Raw genomic sequence first — 25119 nt, forward strand, 5'->3', positions numbered from 1 at the left:
TAATGTAACAGAAACTGTTTCAAGCAATACCGCTGCTGACACTGTAACTCGAAAGAATATAACACAAAGTTATGAAAACACAACAGAATCTATAAATAAAACTGTGATAAAATCAAATACTCAACTTGATAATGATAACATAAAGATATGGGAAGTTAACGTTAAACCTTCAAAAATAGAAAATAGTAATAAGGTAGTATCCAAGAAGTCAACAGGGCACTATAAAAATAGTTTAAGAAAAAGAAGATCAACACCACTTATTTACGATTACGTTACCCATCATAGCCCAAAAAGTAATGGAAAATTGGAAAATGAAGACGTTGTTCTAAATTCGAGTTTAGCCGACTTTCTAATAAAGACATCCCATGATAGATTGACACCTAGTGATTCAATTGAAATAAATCAAGATAAACAATCAGAAGAACAGAATCACTATGAAAACAACAATTTTAAGAAAACTTCATATAAGCCACAAAATAAGAAGAGTCAAGAAATTGATGAAAGTAGTGAAAGTTCTAGTGTATCAAGAGAAGGTGGAGACAGTAGAGAAATATCAAATCATGAACAAAATAATAATGATGATTCTAGGGAAAATAAGTACAATGGTGATGAACGAGATGAAATATCGAATTTAGAAGACTACAACAGTCGTGAGGTCAATAGAGGATTATTCAACAATGATAAATCCTATTTAAATGCTAGCGAAATCAATTCGAGAGAAATAGAGAATATCAGAAAAACTGATATCACCCGTAAAGTAGAAGATGATCCCCGTTCAGAATCCAACAGTTCTGAAAGTGACGAAGAGAAATCTTCTAATTCAAAAGAAAACACATTAAGTGAAGACCGTGCTACAATTAAATTTAAACAACCCATAAAGAGTCACAATAGTGAGGAAGATACAAGTGGTAGTAATGAAAGTATAGATTTAAAAATACCCATTATACCATTAGTGACTACCAATAGTTATAGAAACGATAATAAAAATAATGGAGAAGCTAGACTAAATAGTGAGAGTAACGAAAGTGAAGAAAAAACTGATCAAGTACGAAAGGTAAATAAATTTAACGATGAAATCAAGCAAAGTGAGGAAATAGACAAGGAGGAAGAAAATAATTTACTAGATGTAAACAACAGTAAATCTCAAAATTATGACTTGACAACATCAAAAATTAAAAATAATGATCCGAATTTGAATTCCAATGTGAGTGACGAAAGTAATGATGACAACAGCAAAGAGGCTTTTATTTCGAAAAGTATAGTTCCTAAAGTAGGAGTTGTTCTAGAAACGTTAGATGCTTTGAACCATTCTTTAGATAAAAATAATTCTAAACTTAGAAACATTCATGACGACGAAGTCAAACCAGTCAAAGAACTCAATGAAGAGAGTACTGAATCGAATGAAGAAAGTGACGAATTACTACTTTTTGAAAATTTAAAAGACAGAGAAAATAGAAAATATAAAGATAATAAGAAGGATTTAAAATTAGATGTGGAAAGAATTCCTTTAGATTATAAATATATACAAGCAGTGCCTAATAAAAATGTCAACAGTACAAAGACCTATTCACCACAGTTAGATACCAAAGAACAAACATCACCCAAGCCACAAGATGACGAAATTGATGAAAACTTGAACATTAAATTCAGTGATATATCCATAAAATTACCTGAAATTAAACTACCTGATGATGTTTTATTTTATAATTATAACAAACCAGCTTATCCAAAACAAAAAACAAGTATTTCGCACAATGATGAGTCTGGAGAAGATGAATTGGAGACAGAAAAAACTCCCTATGAACATGACGACGATAATTACACGTACACAGACACATTTAATAAAAATTACAAAACGAACGATAAACAAAGTTCTGGCGAAAAAGATGATAGTGATGAAGACGAAGATTTGTATGAAAAGTTTGTTCGGGAAAGATTTGGAAAGCGGAGGTTAAAGGAGGCGAAAAATTCTAAGTATATAAAGCCTAATAAAGAGTTATTTAATACTATACAGAATGTATTTAAAAAGACTGAAAAAATACAGCAGGAAGCAGAAAAGAGCGGTGACCCTAACGCTGGCTACGCTTGGACGTTAGAATACGGTGAAAATCTGTAAATTATATAATAAGTTTATGAGACCAAAAGCTTAGTCCTGGTATTATGCTCCTTATCATTAGAACCAAGATTTTGGTCTATTAGATTAAAAAAACGGCTTGAAAATTACTGTAAAATGAGGCTCTTGGTAACTGGGTTGAAAATTACTGCGCATTTTCGTAAACATAATAATATTTCTTATTTGTCGCGATTCGTGTTCTATAGACAAACGTTGATGAATGGCAAAAAAGTAATTTGCAGTTATTGTTTGTTTTGCTAGAATTACGCAATATTTATTTATAGTAAATATCGTAAGTTGTATCGGTATCCCAATGTAGTTTACATGAACCTAGGGAATGAATGTCGAGTGAATGAAAAAATACGTTGTCTTTTAAGTAAAATTAGTTTACTCTATATATATATTATATATATATACTCTAAATACACTGAAAATTCGGTAACTGACAATGTCAATTGCCATTGATTTGAGATTGCATCTATCAAAATATTTGTCAATTATCATTGGAAAATGGAAATCATTAATCCGTCAAAAGCTAAACTAAACATAACCTCAAAGTTATTTATATAAATCTTAAAATATCTCTTTACTAGATTTTTATATTTTTCAACAATATGGCTGCAGAAATTCAAAAGAAATTGCAAAAGGAACTCGAAGTGTTTAATAGTCTTCAAAAGGAATATCAGAAGGCAGTTTCGCAAAAGCAGCAACTAGACGGCCAATTAAATGAAAACAAAGCTGTTAAAGAAGAGTTAATGCTCTTAAAGAAAGATTCTGAGGTATATAAACTTATTGGGCCCGTATTAGTTAAACAAGAATTGGAAGACGCAAGACAGAATGTAGCTAAACGAATGGAATACATAAGCAAAGAAATCAAAAGAACAGATGTTCACATCTCCGCATTAGAGAATAAGCAAGAGGCAATCCAAGAAAATGTTAATAAGCTTCGAAATAATCTTGGCAATTTAAAAATAGCAGCATAAACATCATAAAATAAACTTGAATTATATTAAAAACTATTCATGTAATTATCCTCACGTCTTTATTTTCCTTATTTGCAGTTCTGGGAAATAGTTAAAATTAATTTTCTTGAATACTTTATTAAGCATTTATATTAGCATGTGAGTTAGATGCTTTTCTAAAATATTGATTCAACTAAATATAAATTTCCTCCAGTGTATTTTAAGTTATATGTATGTACTCTGTCCTAAGCCAAAATATGGTGTGCATAAGAAAAAATAATTCTATAAAACTTACCAAATCAAAGTGATCATTTCCTCTAATGATATTGCAAGGAAACTTATACTAAAAGGGATTTATTAACACAGTGTAGAATATATTGTATTTCTTTTTCTGGTAATTTAAACCATTATTTGTCTAAAATTAATTTTAATGATTTAAATAAAACATTTAATAAGTAATTTATTGTTTTATTTTTTACTGTTTTATAAATATATGTATAAATGCATTCAATGGCACAAGATAGAATGTCCTATCATGTCTGATTAGTTATCACATATTTTAATACTTTACATTACATCATAAATTAAAGTGCATATAAATAATATATTTAGTATAATAATGGCCAAATTTTATAGTTTTTCCTTATATCAAGCTTAAAGATAAACTTTTTTCATAAATAAATAGTATTATAATAAAATTATTATTTGTTTTTGAAATATAATTTTTTTTCATCTCTGATTGTCACAACACAATATTTTCTATATATTGTATAAATATAAGGCTTATCCTAAATTTTTGTTCCCAAATTACCAATTGTCTTTGAGGTTCTACATATTATGGTATCTTTTATATAATATATTTATCAAAACCTATAAATCCATCTTTATATTTTTATAATACTTATTAAATTACAGAAATGGAATGGATTTGTTTGGGTTATCAAATTGTAAAGCTCATTTAAGCATATGAAATTTGATGATTTGGTACTTTATTATTAATATAATCCAGATTTTTAATAAACTATGTGAATTCCGTCAAACAAATAGATGTTTATATATTTAAGTATAGCTAGAGTTATATATTTTATATTGTGTAAATATTGTATTCCTTATATATGAAATCGACGTTTTGACATACTAGCTACTCAATGACCTCAAATATCTCTTCTTCGACATCAATTTTTTACAGCTATTTACTCGTTTATTTGTGTTTCGAAAACCATGATTCATTTCATTTTCCCATTTTAATTGTTTTTGTTAGCGTCATTCTATTAATAAAAAGGTACAATATGAAATTCACGTTAATTAGTTCCACAAAGGAACCAGTGCTGCAGGGCAAGAGCTCTAAGGATGAATTATGTGTATGACGGCGGTGTCCAAACCGCGACCGAGACCAAAGGTGAAGAATTGAAGGCTATTGTGGAAGCGGATCCATCGTAAACTACGTCAGAGGTAACTGCAGGTTGTGGTGTTAGTGATAAAACTGTAGTAATCTACTGAAGTAAATCGACAACCATATACCGCACAACACACTGCTACCAAATTAGAGAAGCTCCAATTGGAATGTCTAAGACATCTTTACTCCCCAGACCTAATGCTCCAACAGGTTACCTTTTTTTAGAAATTGGGATAACTTCTTGCAAAGTACAAAATTTAACTCTGATGGCAGTAAAACACCACCTTAAACAGCAAAAGCGTATATATAGCTGTTGATGTTGCTTAAGTACTTACTGATAAATTAAATATATATTATATTTAAACATACTCTATGTTTTGTTTCTCCCATACAAAACGCCAATTTCATATGTAAATACCTCATATTAAAACTGATTATAAAAAACCGTCTATACCTCACTTAATTTTACTTTGTACACATGGTACACTACAGAAAGGCATCTCTTGTTTCACCACAAAACGGCCACTCAACAAACTTTTCCCACACATTCTTCCTGAACATATGAAGCAATTGGCGTGCCAATGCATGTTACCCCATGAGACACCTTGTTGTTCTGGACCAATTACTCCACCACAGGCCCGGCATCTTTCGGCATAAAATTGATCATAACAGGTCAGACAAATTGGCAATCCTGTTTTATCATCTGGTACATATTTCTTTCCACCCAAAGGGGCATCGCAGTGATAGCAACAGAAGTGCTGCACATGAAAAGCTCGTCCTTCGGCAGCCGTGTAAGGTCTAGTAAATATCAATTCATCGCAACCGGCGCAACGTGGTATCTCAAGGACGTTCGCCAAGTCTCTAGCACAATATATCTCTCCTTTGTAGTAAAAGTACACTAGATCTGCCAAGAGTTCACCACATTTGCAGCAAGTAAAGCATTGTGGATGCCAGATGGCTTCTTGGCCTGCCCGTTCTGCTTTAACTGCTACCTCACCCGCGAACATAGGCTTTTCACAACGCTGGCAAGGCACTCCTTCGTTATAAAGCTTTCTATTAAACTCAACTTCGGCGGGATTAAGTGACATATCAGCGAATTGAGTCATGATAGGATCAAGCTGCTCCATATAATTCCCAACTTGTATGGGCACATCTGAGTGCATGTCTGTGAAAGTATTAGGCATGTTTCCAGGGTGTGTATTGTAATTAGGCAGTGGTGGTGGTGGAGCATCTTCTTCCGAGTGGCTCCTGACATATTCCCTCAAAGGAGCTGTTTGCTGTGGCTCTACTTGGTTCAAAGGTTTCATTGTTGTAGAGTACTGAGGACTTATTTTTGTAGAACAAAGAGTACCACTATGTTCAGGTGTTGTTGGTTCCTGTTTCCAACTCCAAATTTCTCCATTTGGAGCAAAAATAGTTCCCTTTTGCAATCTACTATCAAGTAGTTTTGCTGTTCCCATTATATTGTTGTTTATCACCGATAAGTCTGGTATCATTTGAGCCCCCAGTGATTTTTGGGCAAACTCATTGACTTCCTCCTTGAATTGAGGGTTTCTATTATATTCGTCTCGGAATAACTTGATTGGTTGCAAGTAGACATCATGTGTCACTGGCAAGTTAAGATCGGTTAAGTTCTTCAAAAGCTTATCGTATACAGGCCCATGTTCAACAGCGCTCTTAATTCTATCGGATTCAATTCGCATAATATGGAGTTTATCTTTGACAATACGACTTAGTATGGGACTCGACTTATAATCTGGCAAATTGGCAGCACTCACAACATTACCTTGGGAATCCAATACAAGTTTTTTATCAGATGCATTTTTGGGAACAATGTTATACTTGACACCCCTAGATATGTTGGATATTTTTAATGGTAGGGCATAAGATTTCGGGGCAGTATGTACTTTGCTATTTTCAACTGAACATATTTCGGCGCTTTGTAAAGGGCCGACCCTGACGACGTTGCCCATGCCCACCACATGATCCTTGATGCGAGTGATATATTCCTGAAACAAAAAATTTAATATTGACATATGTACCATACATTATAACCATATATACATCTATATATATGTAATGCAAAGTTCACGATTCTCTTATTTATATTGCGTGTGTATAATAAAACGAAAATTTGATTCAAAAATTTATAGAAATTATTAAATGAGTAGACTGGAATTTCCAGTCTTCTACTTCTACCTGGAAACTAAGCGTTAGCAGGAATAGGATTTAGTACAAAATATTTCACCAAATTAATTAATGCGAAATCTGTCCTGTATTTGTAAATTTTCTTTGTGTAAAATAACCACAGTCCAGTATTACAATCAGTACATACGGTATGTTCCGATTTCTCCTGATCACTTGCATGATGTCTAGCAGCTGTTGCCACATCGTGCGGTGGCAGTTGGGTCCGGAGTTGTGCTCGACGCTTACGAGCCGCATCACTGCCGGATACAGGGGCGAGTGGTCCAAGACACGACATGTATTCTGACACCTAAGTGATAACAATTATTGAGAAATTGAGTCTACAAAAAAGGATATAATAATTATGGTTCAGTTTTCTACACAGCTAGTAGGTAATTCATGTTTTAGTAAGTAGGTACTATGTTTTAGTACCTGCATTTATATTCCCTTTTGCAAAACTGTACTAGTTTCACTAACTCAAAATTTTCAGTTTAATTTAGAATTCTTGTTCCTCAGAAATTATAAACAAAAAATTAAATAAAGCTAAATATATATTATATTACTGCATTGGCGCTAAAAACCCAAAAAGAGTTTTAGGGCACAGATTGCATTATTTGATTCTATAATTTTTTGGTCTTCTGTGCTTGACTCATGTGGTTATTTTAGGTTTAAGACATTCACAGTAGGGCAAAATACTAATTATAATTGAAAAGTTCAGAATTGTCAGCTGTGATTATTTGAATGCTCAACCTCAAGGTTGAGAGTAAAAAGGTAGTGACTAAAAAAACAATAGTTTGATGATTACTATAAATGAAGTAATACATTTAAAAAACCTTGCATTTAAAAGATAACAAGTAAATATATAATGATGAAATTAAATAATGTACTTTCATACATTATTATCAAGATTCTTATATCTTATCTAAAACTTATTGGAAATATACATAAAATACATATTGTACTGTTCTCTATACATAAAATATTTTTAGAGAACAACACAATATCAAAAAAAATGAACAAATCAAAAATGAACAAAACAAACACAGGGAATTATTTTAGGAATTTGTTTATTGAGCCATACATACCAATTCAGTTGAAGCGTTAGGAGGAACCCAGTCAAGTTTAACGGGCTTGTCTGTGACTCCACGAATTTTTATTAGAGGCACTGGAAAAATTAATTTTAAAATAAATTAATCCTATAATTTACTCTAAATACCAATATAATATTTAGTGTCATTTCTACACACAGTTAAGTTTTGAAATATTCCATCTACTTGTTATTTGCCTACAAATCCACAATCTTACCTTAGGTTACCTAAGGTAGCCACTTAGCCAAAGGAATTAATAAGATAGTCAAAACAGATGTATAGTATTTATGATCATTTAAGTTACATAGAAGAGCATTAAGGTACCAAAACTTGTTAGAGTACAACCAAGAACCAAGAGTTCAGAAAATTTAAAGAGAAAGAAAAATCCATTGGTGCACAGACGGGAATTGAACCTACCTACCTTTTACTTTTTATATAAACTGTTTATTTCACATTTTTTCTTCTACTAACTAAATCTATAAGTATTTTGAAATACATATGAATTATAAATGTCTATTTCTTTATATTTTAATCTTAGTTAGTAAAAGAGAAGTTCAAAGAACTTACAGGAAGCCTTCTTAGGTTTAGCTGTACCAAGAAGTTCAAACTGGGCCCAACCAGATAAATCATCATCTTGAACATCGTGTACATCCTTACTACAGTGACATGCTCTGCACACTTTTCTCCAGAAATGAAGATCTAATCCTGGACAAGACGATCCTGAAAAATATAATGGTAAATAGAATCATATAATGAATCAGGATATGCATTGATCACAAAGCAAGCAGACATATTAAAGAACATCATAATTATTTAAAATCTAGCAAACTAAAATAAAGGTATGGAAAAACATATGAGCTAATAACAAAAGGCTAAATAAGATAAGGTTTCTACAAAAAATATATTTAAGGATAAATAAAAATGCTATTTCCATATTATTGATTAAGTTACTTACTAATCACTTAATTCCAGTAATCTAGACATACAAATGTAATGGTTAAATGTAAAAATTAAATTAATATTAATTTAAATTCAGTATATATCAGTCAGTATCACCCAAGAAAAGAGGAATGGTATTTGGAATCACTGCAAGACAACATTTTTTAATAATAACTACCACAAGAATTGCATGGAGCTCCAGCACCACTGTCGTGTCCTAATCTAGCTTTACTGAGTTTTTCTCTCTGGCTCTCAAGCTTGGATAACCAAGCTGGTGCTTCAGGCGTTTCCACACATGATTCACTCATCTAATAATTAAGAAAAATAGATAAGCGTATCGTCAGCATACAAGCTTAATAGATTTATAAGTGTAACTGATTTATAAGAGAAAACAATATACCGACTATTTAGTTAGGCTTCACCCTCTTCGTTAAATGTTCGACAAATTGAATTATTGTTTAATCGATAACATCGATAGTATTTTTATCGCGCTGCTTACGATAATGTTGTTTTTTTTAATACTCGCTATTAAATTAACGTATAAACATAAACTTACGATTCAAAAAACCATAAAACAACAAAAAGAAAAAAAATACCACAAAAATAATAACAATAATATTTGTTTAAACTGGATATAATGGAATGAGTAACGACACACTAGTGGATATGGGAGAATGTTTAAGATTATGAAGTTGCACAGAATGCACACTGCGATTACAGTCTGTCATCCAGTAGATGACATAAGCCTTTGACAATATTATGTTTATGGCTGTCATTTTTTAAAAAAATGACTAAATGAATAAACAGATAACTCTCAATAATCTGTAGTAGCACGATAATTTTTTTAGCCTGGCAAATTACGAAATTATTCATTATTTTGCATCTGGTAATTAATTATTTATCTTTCAATGTGTTTTCTCGGGATGGATATGGATTCTACGCTTTTTATTTGTTAGATTAGTTTAAGTCAATCCAAAATACCGGAGATATCTAACAGGAAATAGTTTGATAAAAGAAACAATTTATAACTAAGCTCAAATTTAAGGTGAAGCTTTTGGTTTGCTTAGACTCGACTTTGGTGCCCTCTTTTAGTGAGTCATATTCTGGTTTTTATTTTTCATCATAAATTTACGTTCTTTCAGATGTCTTCTGGAAGACCTATTAAGTGTGTGGTAGTTGGTGATGGAACAGTGGGGAAGACTTGTATGCTAATATCTTACACGACCGACAGCTTTCCCGGAGAATATGTACCTACTGTGTAAGTCTACGAATATAAACATCGTACTAAAACGTTTAAATTCGACGATCCTTATTAATTACAAAATTAAGCTAGCATTACTTAATATACGACGTTTTTGTAGATTTGACAACTATTCAGCTCCTATGGTGGTGGATGGTGTTGCTGTGTCGTTAGGGTTGTGGGATACAGCTGGTCAAGAAGACTATGATAGACTGCGCCCATTAAGTTATCCTCAGACAGATGTGTTTCTGATTTGTTTTAGTGTTACAAGGTATCTATATTGTTTATATTTTTACTTATGATCTATGTTTTGTTTATATTTATACTTATATTTATTTAGTTCAATGTTTTTCTACATAAATATCTTTATTAATCATATTTCAACTCACATTATTTAGGAAATTCTAAAGTACTAGCTATTTGAGTAATTATTATAATATGTCACTTGACAAGCACAATCAATGTATGTGTACAATTATTATACCATTTTGTTGTTTATGTAAAATAAACACAATTAGCTATTATATTTATAAGTTTAAATTGGTGTTTAAACATATTTTCTTATTACAGTCCTTCATCATATGAGAATGTGACCTCGAAATGGTATCCAGAAATTAAACATCACTGTCCCGATGCCCCTATTATTTTGGTTGGTAAGTATTAACTATTTATGTAAAATAATTAACTTGCAGTAACACCCATAATACTTATAAAACTATTTATTATTAGGTACAAAAATAGATTTAAGGGATGACCGTGAAACTTTGAGTTTGCTCTCAGAGCAAGGAATGTCACCACTGAAAAGGGAACAAGGACAAAAGCTCGCAAATAAAATAAGAGCTGTAAAATATATGGAGTGCTCAGCATTGACTCAACGTGGGCTTAAGCAGGTAATTTTTAATTTGAAACTGATGAATGGAATAAAAGTGGATACAACCTGGGGCACTTATTTTACTAAGTTACTTCATATTATTAAGTTTTATATTGACATTAAAGCTGTTTTGTCTTTATGCTACTGACCATGAAGGCAGTTAAAGTTTGAAAAATTTGATTGAATGATTTGGTATATATAGTTATTTTTGTGATTTAAATTTGCAACATTTCAGGTGTTTGACGAAGCTGTTCGTGCTGTATTAAGACCAGAGCCTCAGAAAAGACATCAAAGGAAGTGTCTGATCATGTAAATATGATGCACAAAACGGCAAAATAATGTCACATTTATATGCAGGAATCTCAAGGTGACAGTAATAATGTGTTTCTATACCAATTTAAAAACATTAAAAAACCTTGATTTACAAATATTACAATGGAAATTATGTAGATATGATTTTTTCTTCTAATGTTATGTGCCATACTGATTCCAGGTTTACAAAGTGATCATCACAATATACTTATGTACATCTTTAATACTTGTATACATATATGTGTATATTCATTTCTGTCTTAAATATGCCAAAGATATATGACTAGGTATAAGTTTGATTTGTAATTTAATGTTAAATAACTGGACCCATGGTTGGAAACAAATTGTTACTGTGAATATTATTGAGTGACAATGTTATTTTTGTATAATTACACTTATGAACCTCAATGATGATATTCAAAGGTTTTTGAAAAATATTCATGATATTATGTAATTTTTGAATAAGGACTGATAATAGATGCTAGTAAAATATTGATATTGTAAACAAACACAAATAGTAACCTTCATTAGTTGCATTAATGATTTCTTTACATGTAATCAAAATCAGCAGCATTTAATAGCATTTTAAAGCTTTAAGTTTTGTGATTAAAAGGTGACACAAATTTTGGATATTTTATAGAAAAGACTTACAACTGTTATACATCTTAAATTCCACTAAATAATGTGTACTGTGACAAATTTAAACCATCAATAATTTAAGTTTTTTTAAGATGTATAGATTGTAAAGTTGGTTTAAACTTATATTTATTCTAGTATTTTGTCTCATTTTCTCGAATTTTGTATTGAATTTATTCATATTGCCTATGCTGGCAAATGATGTATTGTGTGTTTTATAGCGATTTATTAGGGTGAATATTTTTGTATGTAAGCTTAGGTTGAATAAGTGCGATAAATGCAACGCAACGATTATTGTTCTTTAGATATATTATAGATTGCTTTGTATTACAGGTGATGCTTCAAAATAATATATTTGTATATAACTTCAATTATTTATATTGTAAGAACAAATGCGCAATCTAACGATATTATAAACTTGTGTAACTGCACTTTATAAATTATTGAATTTATCTGTTGTTTTCTTGTATACTGCAAAATAAAAGCCACAAGCCAAAGGTAAAGATTGCAATGTGTTTAAAATTATTGAACTCAATTTTTGGTATATATTTATTTATAACACATTGAAGAGTACATAAATCTTACACAGATGCAAATGAATTTTATAAATAATTATTAATAAGTGACAAATAGGCTGTAATATTGAAATACCAAATAGTTTGTCAGCCAAAATTTTTAAATTGCATGCGCGTGACTAATTGATATTAATTAAATAGCGGTTTATTGGAGCGCTATCAACAATTATATACGGTCATAGTTAAACATTTAAAAATTCAAACCGTTCTATGGAACAATTGCAATTACGTGCCAAACATTTTAATGACGCATTGGCCGACAACATATTAATTTGGAGCGTATTTCTATCAAGCTTTGCTGGTTGTTCTGGCGCACAATATAACATACGAACTTGGTACTTATATATTGAAAAATTGTATAAAAATTAAAGACTATTTGTGAGCATAGAAGTTCATACTTACCTACAACAAAGTTTATATAAACATAAAAATAGTAAATGCAACATTTTTACAAACAACACTGATGACAAACATTCACTTTGAGGAGTAACATGGAAGATATAAAGTATAGATAATTTTTAGTAACAGTTTAAACACTTATAATTGTTTAAAATGTATATAATATATACTTAACATTATACAAGTATGCCAATTATATATTAATAGAAAAAAGCAATACATTGACCAATACTGTTAAGTAATGAGATCCTTATGTCAAATTTTAAATCATACAGGATATGATACACAATATTATGAGTATTATTATTATATAACAATAATAATAGTTTATGCATTCCATTATTTTTATCCAGTCATTAATTTCTAGAGGAGAAATAATGTGTGTATTAATAATATCCCTAAACTATGAATTTAGTACCTGTGAATATTTAAATTAACTGTTTCTATTGGTGAATTTATAAATAAGTTTATATTTATTTCAAGCTATGACAAGGGCAAAATTAATTTTATGGTTTTTGTCTGTCATATGTACTCTAATGATAAGTTTCATAATAAAAAAAATACATTCAACACATTTACATCTTACACATTGACAAATACAGTTAAAACATTTGGTTACATTAAAGAATAAATATTATAATCTGTGATTATTATGAATTAAATAAAACTATTTATTTTGGCCACTGGATTAAATTGAATTAAAACAGATTAAAAATAACTAGGGATTCAATACAATTTTGTAATACCTACATTATACAGAACTTTAAAAGCACACATGAAAATGCCCAATGCCTACCAACTTGTAGGTATTGAATAAAAGTAATTACTATTATCATGTGGTCTGGCAGGAATAAGAACTTTTTATCAATTGGATTAGGATTTGACCTATAGCTATATTCAAAGTTAAGAAATTTCAGTGCCAGATGAAGAGGGCAAATATTCATCTTCCTCATATCACATGGCTCTGTATGGTCCTTGTGACTTCAAGTATTGAATAACTAAAGAGGGTCCAGAGGAAACAACTTCAGGTGGAATTGATGTCAAGGGACAATTCTCAATACTCATAATTTGCAAACTAACACATAAAGCCAGTTCAAATGGCAAATTACACAAATTTGGATTATCATTTAAATACAGTGATTCAAGATTCTCTAGAGTGCCAATTTCCTCAGGCAAATACTGCAAATTATTTTCACCAACACTCAAGAAAGTAAGGTTTACCAAGTGACCAATAGATCTGGGTAAAGTTGTTAATTGGTTAGACTGAACTATCAACTTTTGCAAATCATGTAAGAATCCAATTTCATTTGGTAATACTTCTAATTTGTTCTCTTCCAAATCAAGGACTCTAAGCTTTCTCAAATTTCCAATACTAGGTGGGACTCTCCTTAAAAGATTATTTGATAAAATTAATACTTCTAAATTTTGAAGGCATTGTATATCATCAGGTAATTTTGTGAGGTGGTTAGTGCCCAAATTTAGTTCCACCATATTTGACCAAGTCCCAATATCAAGTGGAAGCGAAGTTAAAAGATTTTCTTTCATATTTAATTTAGTTAAATTTTTGGCTCTTGAAAATATACCATATGGTATTTTATCAATTTGATTGTGTTCTAAATTAATAGAAAAAACATTTGTAAACTGAGCTGGGCCCCCAGAGGGATAACTGGCAAACGAGTTTCTTGATAGAGTGATATTAGTAAGTTCAGTCAAGCTGCATAAAAGTCCATCTGGCAGTTGTGAAATAGAATTTCCTTCTACATTAAATTCATCCATGTGTACACAATTGCTTAAAGTTGATGGAATTGAAGTAAGTCTATTATATCTTAGGCCAAGACGGGTTAAGGATTGTAATTTACCAATTGTTTCTGGAATATCCAATAACTCATTATGCTGTAGGTCTAATGTGCTCAGGTTTATACAATTACCAATCTCTTTAGGTAAATGTTCCAGATGATTATGTGATACATCAAAAGTAACTAAATTGACCAAATTGCCAATTCCTGACGACAATTCCTTTATTTTGTTTTCTCGTAAGCTTAACATGGTTAAATTAATCAAATTTTCTATACCATGTCCAACAACTTTAATTCTGTTAAATCTCAAAAATAATGTTGTCAATGATGTCAATTTGTAGACTACCTCTGGAATATCATTTAATTTATTGTGTCTTAAATCAAGAACTTTTAATGATCGTAAGTTAGCAAGAGAATCAGGCAGACTTGTCAATGAGTTTTCATTTAATGCTAGTGTTTGTAAATTAGTCAAGCAGCCAAATTCTGCAGGCAATGCAACTAACTTGTTACCATATAAATAAAACTCAACCAGATGAGTCAAATCTCTAACATTGGGTGGTAAAGAGGTAATAGATGATTTACTGAGATCTAGCCTTTTAAGGCCTTCATCACGACATCTCACAAACTCTTTAATTACGTCTAAATCAGCTTGAATAGGTTTGTTTTTCTTGGCTGTTGGCTTAGGTTTATTTGATTCAGGATGCTTCACTGTTACAACTTTAGGGCGGGCTCCTTCTGTACTCGGTACGGACATTTTTTTATCCCTCATTGCGTGATACTTTTCTCTGGGGCTGACTGTGCTAATGGAGTCCAATGCTTCTAAATTCTCTCTCGATGTATTGTCAAGATTCATTCCGCACTAGTATTTTGCTACTGACACTGGACTATATTACTTCATTTCACTGCGTACACAACCAATTAATAATAATCGATATCAAATTCCCAATTGCTATTATGAAAAAAATCTTTAGTTTAAATTTAAGATATCCGCCGACAGCAATGGGTAGCAAGATCGATTTTTTCCTCAAGATGATTGTCTAAATAATTATAGTTGCTGAATTATATTAAAACTTGCTATTAAGCTGCGATTAAAATGTAATGGTTTTTTTACGAATTGAGTCACGAGAGCTTTACAAGAGAACTTTTAAAATTGATTGCAAAATGCAAATAAAAATACGTGAAACTTGAATTGCCATTTGCAGACTACACCACAGACACTATTTACTATGGTAGACAATAGAAAGACATTTCACGACTTCTTGATCTGTAGAGACAATAAAGTTCGTCTAAGTATTTTACTCTATGTATTTGTTCATTATGTTATATATTAGGTACTTACATATGAAATTGGCGTTTTGTCGTACTGGCCACTTTGACCTCAAGTGGTTTTGTCCTCCTTTGACCTCCTCTTTGGTTAGGAATTTCAAATTCAAATTTATACAGCTATCGATATCAGTGTATATCGATGACCGTCATTCATTTGTTTTTTTCTGTTTGCGTCACTCGTTTTACGCATTATTTACGAGTACGAGTTCCGCCGTGGCACTAGTGCTGCGGAAACGACTCGAAGGGTGAATGATGTGTATGACGGTCATGTTGCAAAAGAAAACACAGTTCGTTTTTGGTTCTAATGTTTTCGTTCTGGAAATTTCACCTGCAGAACAAGCCCCATGGACGGCCTGAGACCCAAGTTGATAATGAAGTATTGAAGGCTATTGTGGAAGCAGGTCCATCGCAAACCACGTCCGAGTTAGCTGCAGGCTACGGTGTTAGTGATGAAACTGTTTTAATTCACTTGAAGCAAATTGGGAGGATTAAAAAGCTTGAAAGGGGTACCCCCCTTTCAAGCTTTCACGAATTGACTGAAGCTAACCGGCAAACGCGCGTCGACTGCTGCGTGACATTACTGAACCGGCACAATAATGAAGGTATTTCAAACCGAATCATTAACTGTAATGAAAAATGAATTCATTACGATAATCGGAAGCGCTGAGCACAATGGTTGGATCCTGGCCAACCAGCCAAATCCTGCCCCAAGCGAAAATTAAACCCAAAAAAGTTACTTGTAAGCGTTTGGTGGACTAATGCCGGTATTGTTCATTGCAGTTTTCTCAAATCTGGCCAGACTATTACGGCTGATGTCTATTGTCAGCAATTGCAAACCATGATGGAAAAGCTAGGGGCTAAACAACCTAGGCTGGTCAATCGCTCCACGCCACTGCTACTTCACGACAACGCTAGACCACACACTGCACAACAGACGGCTACCAAATTAGAAGAGCTTCAATTGGAATGTCTAAGACATCCTCCATACTCCCGGACCTTGCTCCAACATATTACCATTTTGTTTTCGAACTACATATGAGATGGCAAAAGTGCATAGAAAAAAATGGTTATGAACTTTGATTAATTAAATATATTATATTTAAAAATATTCGACTTTTTGTTCCTCCCAAACAAAACACCAATTTCATATGTAAGGACCTAATATATATGACCAGGTCAAAAAAAAATGTTATCTATATTAAATGTTTACCCTTTTTGTGCAATAAGCTACATTATATGCCAAAGTTTAGCGCAGTTATCTATGGTTGAGACATGAGATCAAATCGAAATCAAATCACAAATTGACGATTGCCATTTGCCGGTTCCAATCACTAGTTATCATTTAATATTTTTGATTATCTAGTCTTTCTAATTTCGAATTTCTAAAAATAAAAATTAGGTTTTATTTGCTAAATCTAACAAACTAAAAATGGATAAAAGCAAGGAAAAGGAAGAGCAAAGCATAATGGATAAATCCATGAGATCAGTTTTTGGTGTGTTATTATTTACAAAACAACAGCATTACAAGTTACCAGTTTTTTTATAAATAACGTTACCTTTCTTTTTAGTCGGGAATATACCATATGAGGCGACTGAGGAAAAATTAAAGGATATATTTAGTGAAGTTGGTCCTGTACTTTCCTTTAAATTGGTGTTCGATAGGGAGACTGGAAAGCCAAAAGGTTATGGCTTTTGTGAATACAAAGATCAAGAGACGGCTCTAAGTGCCATGAGAAATTTGAATGGTTATGAAATTGGTGGTAGATCATTGAGAGTAGATAATGCTTGTACTGAGAAGTCTAGAATGGAAATGCAGGCTTTGATGCAGGGTCCACAGGTCAGATATTTTTTAAAAGTTGCAAAATCCATATTTTAAAAAATTTGATTATGAATTTTAATCATAAACTATTTACTGGTAGTACATAAAGTCAGTCCTTTTTGCTGAGGATTTGTGATTAAACTATAAATTATTTCAGAAAAGAGGCTTCTATAAATTTATACCATTAACCTAAACAACCTCAAGAGTGAGGATAGTGTTAGCAGTTTCTTCTGTAAAATTGTAATGAATTCATTAATCATTCAATATATTTTAGAAATCATCCAGTTTAAAACATATTTAAAAGGTTAAAGGGCTTGATACCTGATATCCCTTAATATTATACAAAATTTCTTTATAGGTAGAGAATCCATATGGTGACCCTTGTGAACCAGAGAAGGCACCTGAAGCAGTGAGCAAGGCTGTGGCAACATTACCACCTGAGCAAATGTTTGAGCTTATGAAACAGATGAAACTTTGTATTCAAGTGGGTAAAAAAACCTCTAAAACCTTTTACTTTTAACAATAATATAAATTTGCCCTATAAATATCAAAATATATCCAATATCTAATAAATAATTGTGATGTTTTCAGAATAACCCAACAGAAGCAAGAAATATGTTGCTTCAAAACCCACAGTTGGCTTATGCCTTGTTACAAGCACAAGTTATTATGAGAATTGTTGATCCGGTTACAGCTGTAGTAAGAATTACTTAAATTATTTTATACACAAAAAAAATCATGATTTATTTGTCATAGTATTGTTTAAACTACACAGACTGAGGGTAACATTTAGAGTTCAGACGAATTGCTTAGTATGTCAAAAATACATTTAACATTTTCAAGTCTTAGGTGCTAAGACTTGACATTGAATGTTTAACAAGATGCATCTACAGTGGTACCTCAACATACGAGTTAAATTTGTTCCTTAACCTTGCTCGAAAGTCAAATTGCTCTAATGGAATTAATCAGTTGCTGCACCCAAAACTTCAACTCAGTTGATTATTGAATAAGAAATTTATTTCATGCTTAACATAAACAGTAAATACAAAAATAAATCAAACAATACAAAAACTAAAAAGTCCCATAGAAATAAGTTTATATAGTACAAAACCAATCTTATTTTTGTTTGTAATCAGTTCTACAACTATGAACTTCAGGTGATACATCAAAATTTTAAACCTATTTTTGAAGGAGTCCTTTATTATTACCATTGCTGTTCTCTCTTAACTACAATCTCCACGGCCCAATAATATATTTTTCCCTCTTTATGTTGATTATATATTATATTAGATCAGTACCGGTGGAAGCACAGAGTAACATAAATTAATGAATAAATTTTAAACATTCCTAACACTTTTATTCCAAATTACAATTTCTAGAATTAGTTTGTAAGATAAATCTTTTTCAGAGTATGTTACATCCAAGTAACCCACTACCGCCACTACTGCAGCCAGGAGACAAACCTCAAACTTACAACCCACCACCACCACAAATGCCAGGTACCTTCCCGTCATTATTATAATGATGTATTACAGCATACAGACACAAACCTTATAACCAAAAATAGATGAATTATTTATATTAATTTTAATATGTATACAAAATATCGCCACCAAAAAATTTAAACTGGTAGACATGAATATATTCCTTACTAAATACTCACAAATATATCAAAAATAATGGTTTGGTTATTTGAAAATTTGACTCAGCAATGAAAAACTTATTTATTTATTATTCATAAGTAAAAAGTAAAAAGTGGCTCTTAAGAAAACTGACATAGTGACAAATTGACATGATGAAACGGCTAGTCTTTGAGTATGTAGTAGAACAACTGCTTGCTGGGCATAAAATACTTTAGGCAATCTAATAATTACTTTAGTCAAAAGAAATCTCATAAAGTCAGTTTGTTGGATTCGAATGCTTTTATTAATGACTATCTCATTAATAAACGCAGTTAGGTAGTCTGTACTTTGTGGAAACAGAACCATTGTAGAATTTGAGGTCAAACTTGCAAACTTTTTGTTATGTATAATATAACGTCATACATAGTATAGTATATGTATGTGGTGTATACAGTGTTATATTATTTTGTATATAATACTTATTATATTATTTTTGATTTCAGTACAGCAACCCCCACTTCTGAGTACACCTGTGCCACCTCCCAATCAATATAACCGTAAGTTATTTTTCAAACTTACATTTATATTCTAATATATCAAAAAAAGTTGCGTTTGTTCGAACACTTATAAGTCAAGAACGGCTCTACCGATTTTCATTGTTTCATGGAAAATTACGAGAAGATAATAAATGAATGAAAAATCCAATACAAAATGTTTGTGGGTTTCTTAACTGTCAAATATTTAATTTTCAATCCGTTGATATGGTAAAGTCTCCCCTAAAATTAAAGAACTTATTTAAAAAAGGTTTCGAAGGAAGTTATATCCACAATATTGGGATAATGGCGAATTTTAATTTTTTTCTAAATGTAAATATAAAAAAATACATATGTATTGGTTGTCAAATATTTAAGCGAGCGTCCAGAAATTAGTTTTGAGTATACTATGGAAAATATATAAATCTTCTTAAATGTACCACATCTCAAGCGCATTGTAATGTTGATAGTATTGAACGTAGAATGGCAATTAGGTGACAGCAGTGAAATTTGTTTTGTATTCACTTTTATAAAATAATAAATTAAGTTGAGCTAATATATTGAGTGTTAGGCGGTACTAAGCTTGGCAAAGCAACAATTGGCAGAATCCATATTTTCGAATGAGTAATTTTGTTAAAAAAGCGTAACAAGACTGATTACAGTAAAGAAGATAATAAGTGATTAAATATAATGATTATGTACTATGTTGGTAAGCTTAGCTTAGCCATATATGCACAGACTATTTTCGGATCAAACTGTCATCTGTCAAAATTTATTAAATAAAAATATTTCATATAAAATTATCCATCATATCCATGTACCGATGGATAAATTTATTACGGACTCATTATTTTAAAAATCTATAACTTAAGAACTACCCCATATTATAAAGGCACTGTGCCTTTAAAATCCAATCATGTTTCCTGTGTAAGCACATTTTCAATTATACAAGTTTGTACCAGAGATTCCGAGACTAACTGACAAATACGTTTTCGATAATTGATCAGTCTCAACACATTTTTCTCATGTGTAGCTCGTCCAAATATGGGTATGCCACCGATGGGAATGGATGTGGATCTTCGAAGTTCTCGTGCCTTAGACCAGGATATGCGAAGTTTGCCACCAGTAATGCCTGGACCGGTACCGCCACCTTCGCAAGAGTAAGTATAAACATTATCATTAGTAATTTGAGATAGCTTACGCCAGGTTTCTGGATAAAAGTTTAATCGCTGGTGCTCTGTAACTTTCGATAGTGATCCTGACAGTATAAAGGTGTAATTGAGTGCCATATACTTATATAATTATTCATTAAAAATGGTGATCAATAATATATCATTGATTAGTAGTATTGACGATGACGTGCATGTTTGTAAATAATTGTCTTTGTCTAATCATCATAGAGTCTTGGAGTCTAATTTTGTCAGAGACGGTTTTTGGTCGAAAAATTTGTGTAATTAAAAAAAATACAGATTGATAAGTAACGCGTAGAAAACTGGACGTTTGTTTACGTGTTTTATAGAGTGTTGGTCAAGGGAGCCATTTTGTTTAGAAAAGCGTTATTGTTATTATGAATATTTTAAATGTGACAATGAAGTTCTCCGAGCGAACTCAAAAGCCACCAAACAGATATTTGTAGGGTATGCAAAAAAAATATTCCTGAGAATTTTGTATAATTAATTATGGTTTGCTATAAATTGACTAATAACGATTATTGTTAAACATATCATCAAAAATCTTGCTACTCTGGCAGAAGCTGCGGAATCTAGTAATCATATAATCTATATACTTATGTTTAAGACCTCCTCTAACTACGGAAAGTGCCTTGGAGAGGTAAGATCTCTCTATAATAGATGTTTTATATTGCACAGTAGTTGTTATGCATAGAAGTAAAACTCTTAGGAACTATTTGTGACCATTCAGACTCATGCCACGTTTTTACTCCATAAATTATTGATCTCTATAATTTTATTGCAGATTTTTAAATAATTTCATACATTTTTATTATTCTCTTTAAATTATAAACAAGACCATATCAAGTTTGACAGGTCACAAACTAGACCATTGACAAGTCTATGGTTTTAGTGTTGTCTGAAAATTGCATGATTAAATTATGTGTCTATAAACACCGAATACAACAGATTTAAAATTTACGCCATGAAGAGGGCATTGTGAAAACATAACGAATATAAGCAATAGAATCACAATGATATATGTCAAAAATTTATTTTGTTTTCAAAACATTTTTAAACAACTAATGATACAATGATTACATAGGATGTTCCCTCGGGATCCTCGTCTAGCAAGCATGCAAAGTTTCAACTCGGACCCGCGAGTGAGACCCAACGATCCCAGAACACAGACCAAGATGCAACAACCACGTGAGTATATAAAAATATAATTGACGTTGAAGATTTCGTTTAAACTTTTGTAACAACGATTACTTGTCTACTTAAATATTTTGTATTGTATTGTCTACTTAAATATTTTGTATTATATTGTCTACTTAAATAACATTCTGCTGTCATGTCATGTCATGTTTTGTTTTGCTTTATATCTTATTTTTTATCAGTGAAACTTTTTGTGGATATATCAAATGTTTTAATTTTATGTTTATATTTCTTTTTTGTTTTATACTTTTAGAGATCTGTTTGTTTCCCAAATGAATAAATAAATAAACGATGCCATTATAACTAAGAATAATTCAAAGTTTGAAATATGAATAACATGGCCAGATTTTGTACTTTACTCGATGTATTCTTAGTAGAAAAGAGTGTAAGATACATAGTCTGTGCATCTAATGATAGTAGCTAACTTTTCCGGTAATTGTTTTCGCTAAATGGTCATTCATTCTTAATAAATCTATGGTAATATTTATTCAATCAAAATTCATAAATATTTTTTGTAAGGTCTCAAAATTTTATATTCCAAATTTCTATAATCCAAATATTGTATAATTTTCGTTTTCGAGGATTTCTCTTCTGATAGTATTTAGCTACTTATACACAACCATTTACGACGACATCGTTTAGAACAACATACCGGTTATATTGACCAAAAATTTGGTTCTTAATAACAACGTCATCGGCTTACGATTGGCGGTTTTTACGACCAAATATAAGTAGTCCCTTCGATGTCGTTATAACAGGTTTTAATCTGTATATTAATTACGACTAATTAACCCTAAGCTGTTAATAACTGTTAGTAACTTTTATGACTATAATAATTAATTATAACTTTTTTTACTTAAGTTTAGTTTTAATTAGTATATATATATTTATAGTGCTACATGTAATTTTATGTTTTTTTGTTAATTATTTATGCACTTGTATTTTACGTTCAGTAGGTATTTCTTTTTCCATAGGGTTGCCGGGAAGCAATGTCTTGTCAGCGATAAGGCCGCCCGTTGCCTTATAACTTATGTAACACGCTTTTTTATATGTATGTTAAAGGTCACGAAGTGTAAATAAATAAATCGGTGATCAGAAACAAACGCATATATATGGCTGTTAATGTTATTTTCAGCTCCTCAAATGCCGCCGGGAATGCCCAGTGCCGCGCAAGCAAGAACTATCCAAGGAATACCTTCCGGAGCCTCTGACCAAGAGAAGGTTAGGGCTTAATAAATTTTTACTTGTATTGCCTTAAAAGCCTTGCCTAAAAAGTAAAATGATAAAATACTTAAAAGTGCCTCAAAGTCAAAGTCAAAAATCATTTATTCATATAGGTAACACAATGTACACTTATGAACGTCAATAAAATAGAAATATACATTAAATGCTTCTAATTTTACATTTACTGCCAGTTCTCAAATCAAGGGCGTAAAACGGAAGAGAAGAACTGGCAATAAACTCTCCGCCACTCTTTTTAATTGCCAAGGTTTTTTTTGTGTTGCACAACTTTTGTAAGGTGCTGCAACCGGTGTAGTGTTTCAAATCTCGCGATACACTTGCTCGAACATTCTCGCTAGTAACTTGGTCTTACACCCAAAAATCAACAAACTCGGACACAAAAGTATGATCACTTATTTGTAAGCATGCAAAAGAAAAATGGCGGGTTGTAGCGCTCGTATTACTATTACTTTTTTGGTAACTCAAACTTTCTCTATAGACATATAACGATGCATGTCTCACGCTAATAATATTGTTTCAGGCTGCATTGATTATGCAAGTGCTGCAGTTGTCAGATGAACAAATCGCTCTCCTTCCGCCGGAACAGCGCTCCAGTATTTTGATGCTTAAGGAACAGATTGCGAAGAGTACTCAACGTTAAAATTGTGTTTATTCAATGTGTAATAAAATTTTTATAATGATCGTGTTTTGTTTTTAAATTTGTTATGTCTTCTATATTGTGGCTCTTCTATCTAATGGAAATATAATATATAACAATTTCATTAAAAATACAAGTCAATATCTTATTAAAAGTGCAAGATGGCATTGCTAAACTACGGTAAACACACACACTGTGTATGAATATAATCGATTTCAGATAAGATTCCTTATTTCGCTTAGTACGAGTTAGGGCGAACTCTTATATTATTCACTCATAGCATTTCTATATAGGACGAGAATATATTCCAAAATTGAATACTTGTCTGTGGCGGTTGGTGAAAAGGGCCGAGTCGCTTGTCCTTTAAATATGCAATTAAGAAAAAAAAAACACTTTTTAACCGGATTGAAGCTATGTATTATTATATACTTATAATTATTTTACATAATTATAAATTTAATTTTTTTTCCGACGTTTCGCGTGCTTTACAGCGTGCGTGGTCACGGTGACAAAAGTGTTTTATTTCAATGTGTGAAAGCTATGTTAACAAAAGACATCTTTAACTGCTAATGTAAAAAGTAGTCATGCTCAAATGATAATTAACGATGAGGAAATAGACTTTGTTGATAATACCGTATTTTTGAGAATTACTTTCAAGTCAATACATTTATGAGAATATTTTTTTTAAAAGAGTAGTAGCTTCAGAAGACAAGACAAAATTAGTGCACCAACCAAAAGTTTGCATAAAACTTGTGTTTTTTTCCAAGGCCATTGTATACGTTTTTTCAACAAAAAACATGTGTATTTCACACGTCATATGTTTTTAAAATATAAATTTAAATCGTACGCTAAAGTAAAGCCAAGGCCTATTATAATAATGTAAATGAATGTGTCCTTGGATATGATTTCCTCCAGTATAAGGGGGGGGGGGGGGGGGGTTCGTCTACATCCACGACTTTTAATGTAAAGTGTGAGAAAATGTGTTATCAAATTATTTCAGAATAATTAGTATAATGATTATTTTATTATGTAGCCAAGTTCA

General features: G+C 31.4%; 5 protein-coding genes across 7 annotated transcripts; 3 read left to right on the forward strand and 2 right to left on the reverse strand.

Annotated features, from left to right (window-relative positions):
• The first annotated feature begins 2624 nt into the window (after positions 1 to 2624).
• Positions 2625 to 3517, forward strand: LOC123708648 (probable prefoldin subunit 6). Its single transcript, XM_045659460.1, has one exon. It carries the CDS (start codon positions 2728 to 2730, stop codon positions 3094 to 3096), a length of 369 nt encoding a protein of 122 aa, XP_045515416.1. The 5' UTR covers positions 2625 to 2727; the 3' UTR covers positions 3097 to 3517.
• An 88-nt stretch (positions 3518 to 3605) lies between these two features.
• LOC123708643 (testin) lies at positions 3606 to 9349 on the reverse strand. Of its 3 annotated transcripts, none has more exons than XM_045659453.1 (6): positions 9239 to 9349; positions 8861 to 8990; positions 8311 to 8463; positions 7741 to 7820; positions 6807 to 6965; positions 3606 to 6480 (listed from the first exon to the last, which is right to left on the reverse strand). In XM_045659453.1, the coding sequence occupies exons 2-6, from the start codon at positions 8988 to 8990 to the stop codon at positions 4927 to 4929; spliced, it is 2076 nt and encodes a 691-aa protein (XP_045515409.1). In that variant the 5' UTR covers positions 9239 to 9349; the 3' UTR covers positions 3606 to 4926. The 3 variants fall into 3 exon arrangements, with proteins under 3 accessions (XP_045515409.1, XP_045515410.1, XP_045515411.1); XM_045659454.1 differs by lacking the exon at positions 9239 to 9349 and adding an exon at positions 9087 to 9231; XM_045659455.1 differs by lacking the exon at positions 9239 to 9349 and adding an exon at positions 9083 to 9231.
• A 238-nt stretch (positions 9350 to 9587) lies between these two features.
• Positions 9588 to 12187, forward strand: LOC123708647 (ras-related C3 botulinum toxin substrate 1). Its single transcript, XM_045659459.1, has 6 exons — positions 9588 to 9727; positions 9825 to 9940; positions 10044 to 10193; positions 10493 to 10575; positions 10652 to 10812; positions 11029 to 12187. Exons 2-6 carry the CDS (start codon positions 9825 to 9827, stop codon positions 11104 to 11106), a joined length of 588 nt encoding a protein of 195 aa, XP_045515415.1. The 5' UTR covers positions 9588 to 9727; the 3' UTR covers positions 11107 to 12187.
• Positions 12188 to 12287: 100 nt separating this feature from the next.
• Positions 12288 to 15700, reverse strand: LOC123708645 (leucine-rich repeat protein soc-2 homolog). The gene has a single exon (XM_045659456.1). The coding sequence runs from the start codon at positions 15362 to 15364 to the stop codon at positions 13670 to 13672; it is 1695 nt and encodes a 564-aa protein (XP_045515412.1). The 5' UTR covers positions 15365 to 15700; the 3' UTR covers positions 12288 to 13669.
• A 1418-nt stretch (positions 15701 to 17118) lies between these two features.
• Positions 17119 to 24121, forward strand: LOC123708646 (cleavage stimulation factor subunit 2 tau variant). Its single transcript, XM_045659457.1, has 10 exons — positions 17119 to 17330; positions 17406 to 17674; positions 18015 to 18140; positions 18248 to 18355; positions 19065 to 19155; positions 19782 to 19835; positions 20845 to 20971; positions 22086 to 22189; positions 23334 to 23419; positions 23961 to 24121. The coding sequence occupies exons 1-10, from the start codon at positions 17267 to 17269 to the stop codon at positions 24078 to 24080; spliced, it is 1149 nt and encodes a 382-aa protein (XP_045515413.1). The 5' UTR covers positions 17119 to 17266; the 3' UTR covers positions 24081 to 24121.
• Positions 24122 to 25119: the final 998 nt, after the last annotated feature.

Source organism: Pieris brassicae, chromosome 4, assembly GCF_905147105.1.
Source record: "Pieris brassicae chromosome 4, ilPieBrab1.1, whole genome shotgun sequence".
NCBI classification, from domain to species: Eukaryota; Metazoa; Arthropoda; class Insecta; order Lepidoptera; family Pieridae; genus Pieris; species Pieris brassicae.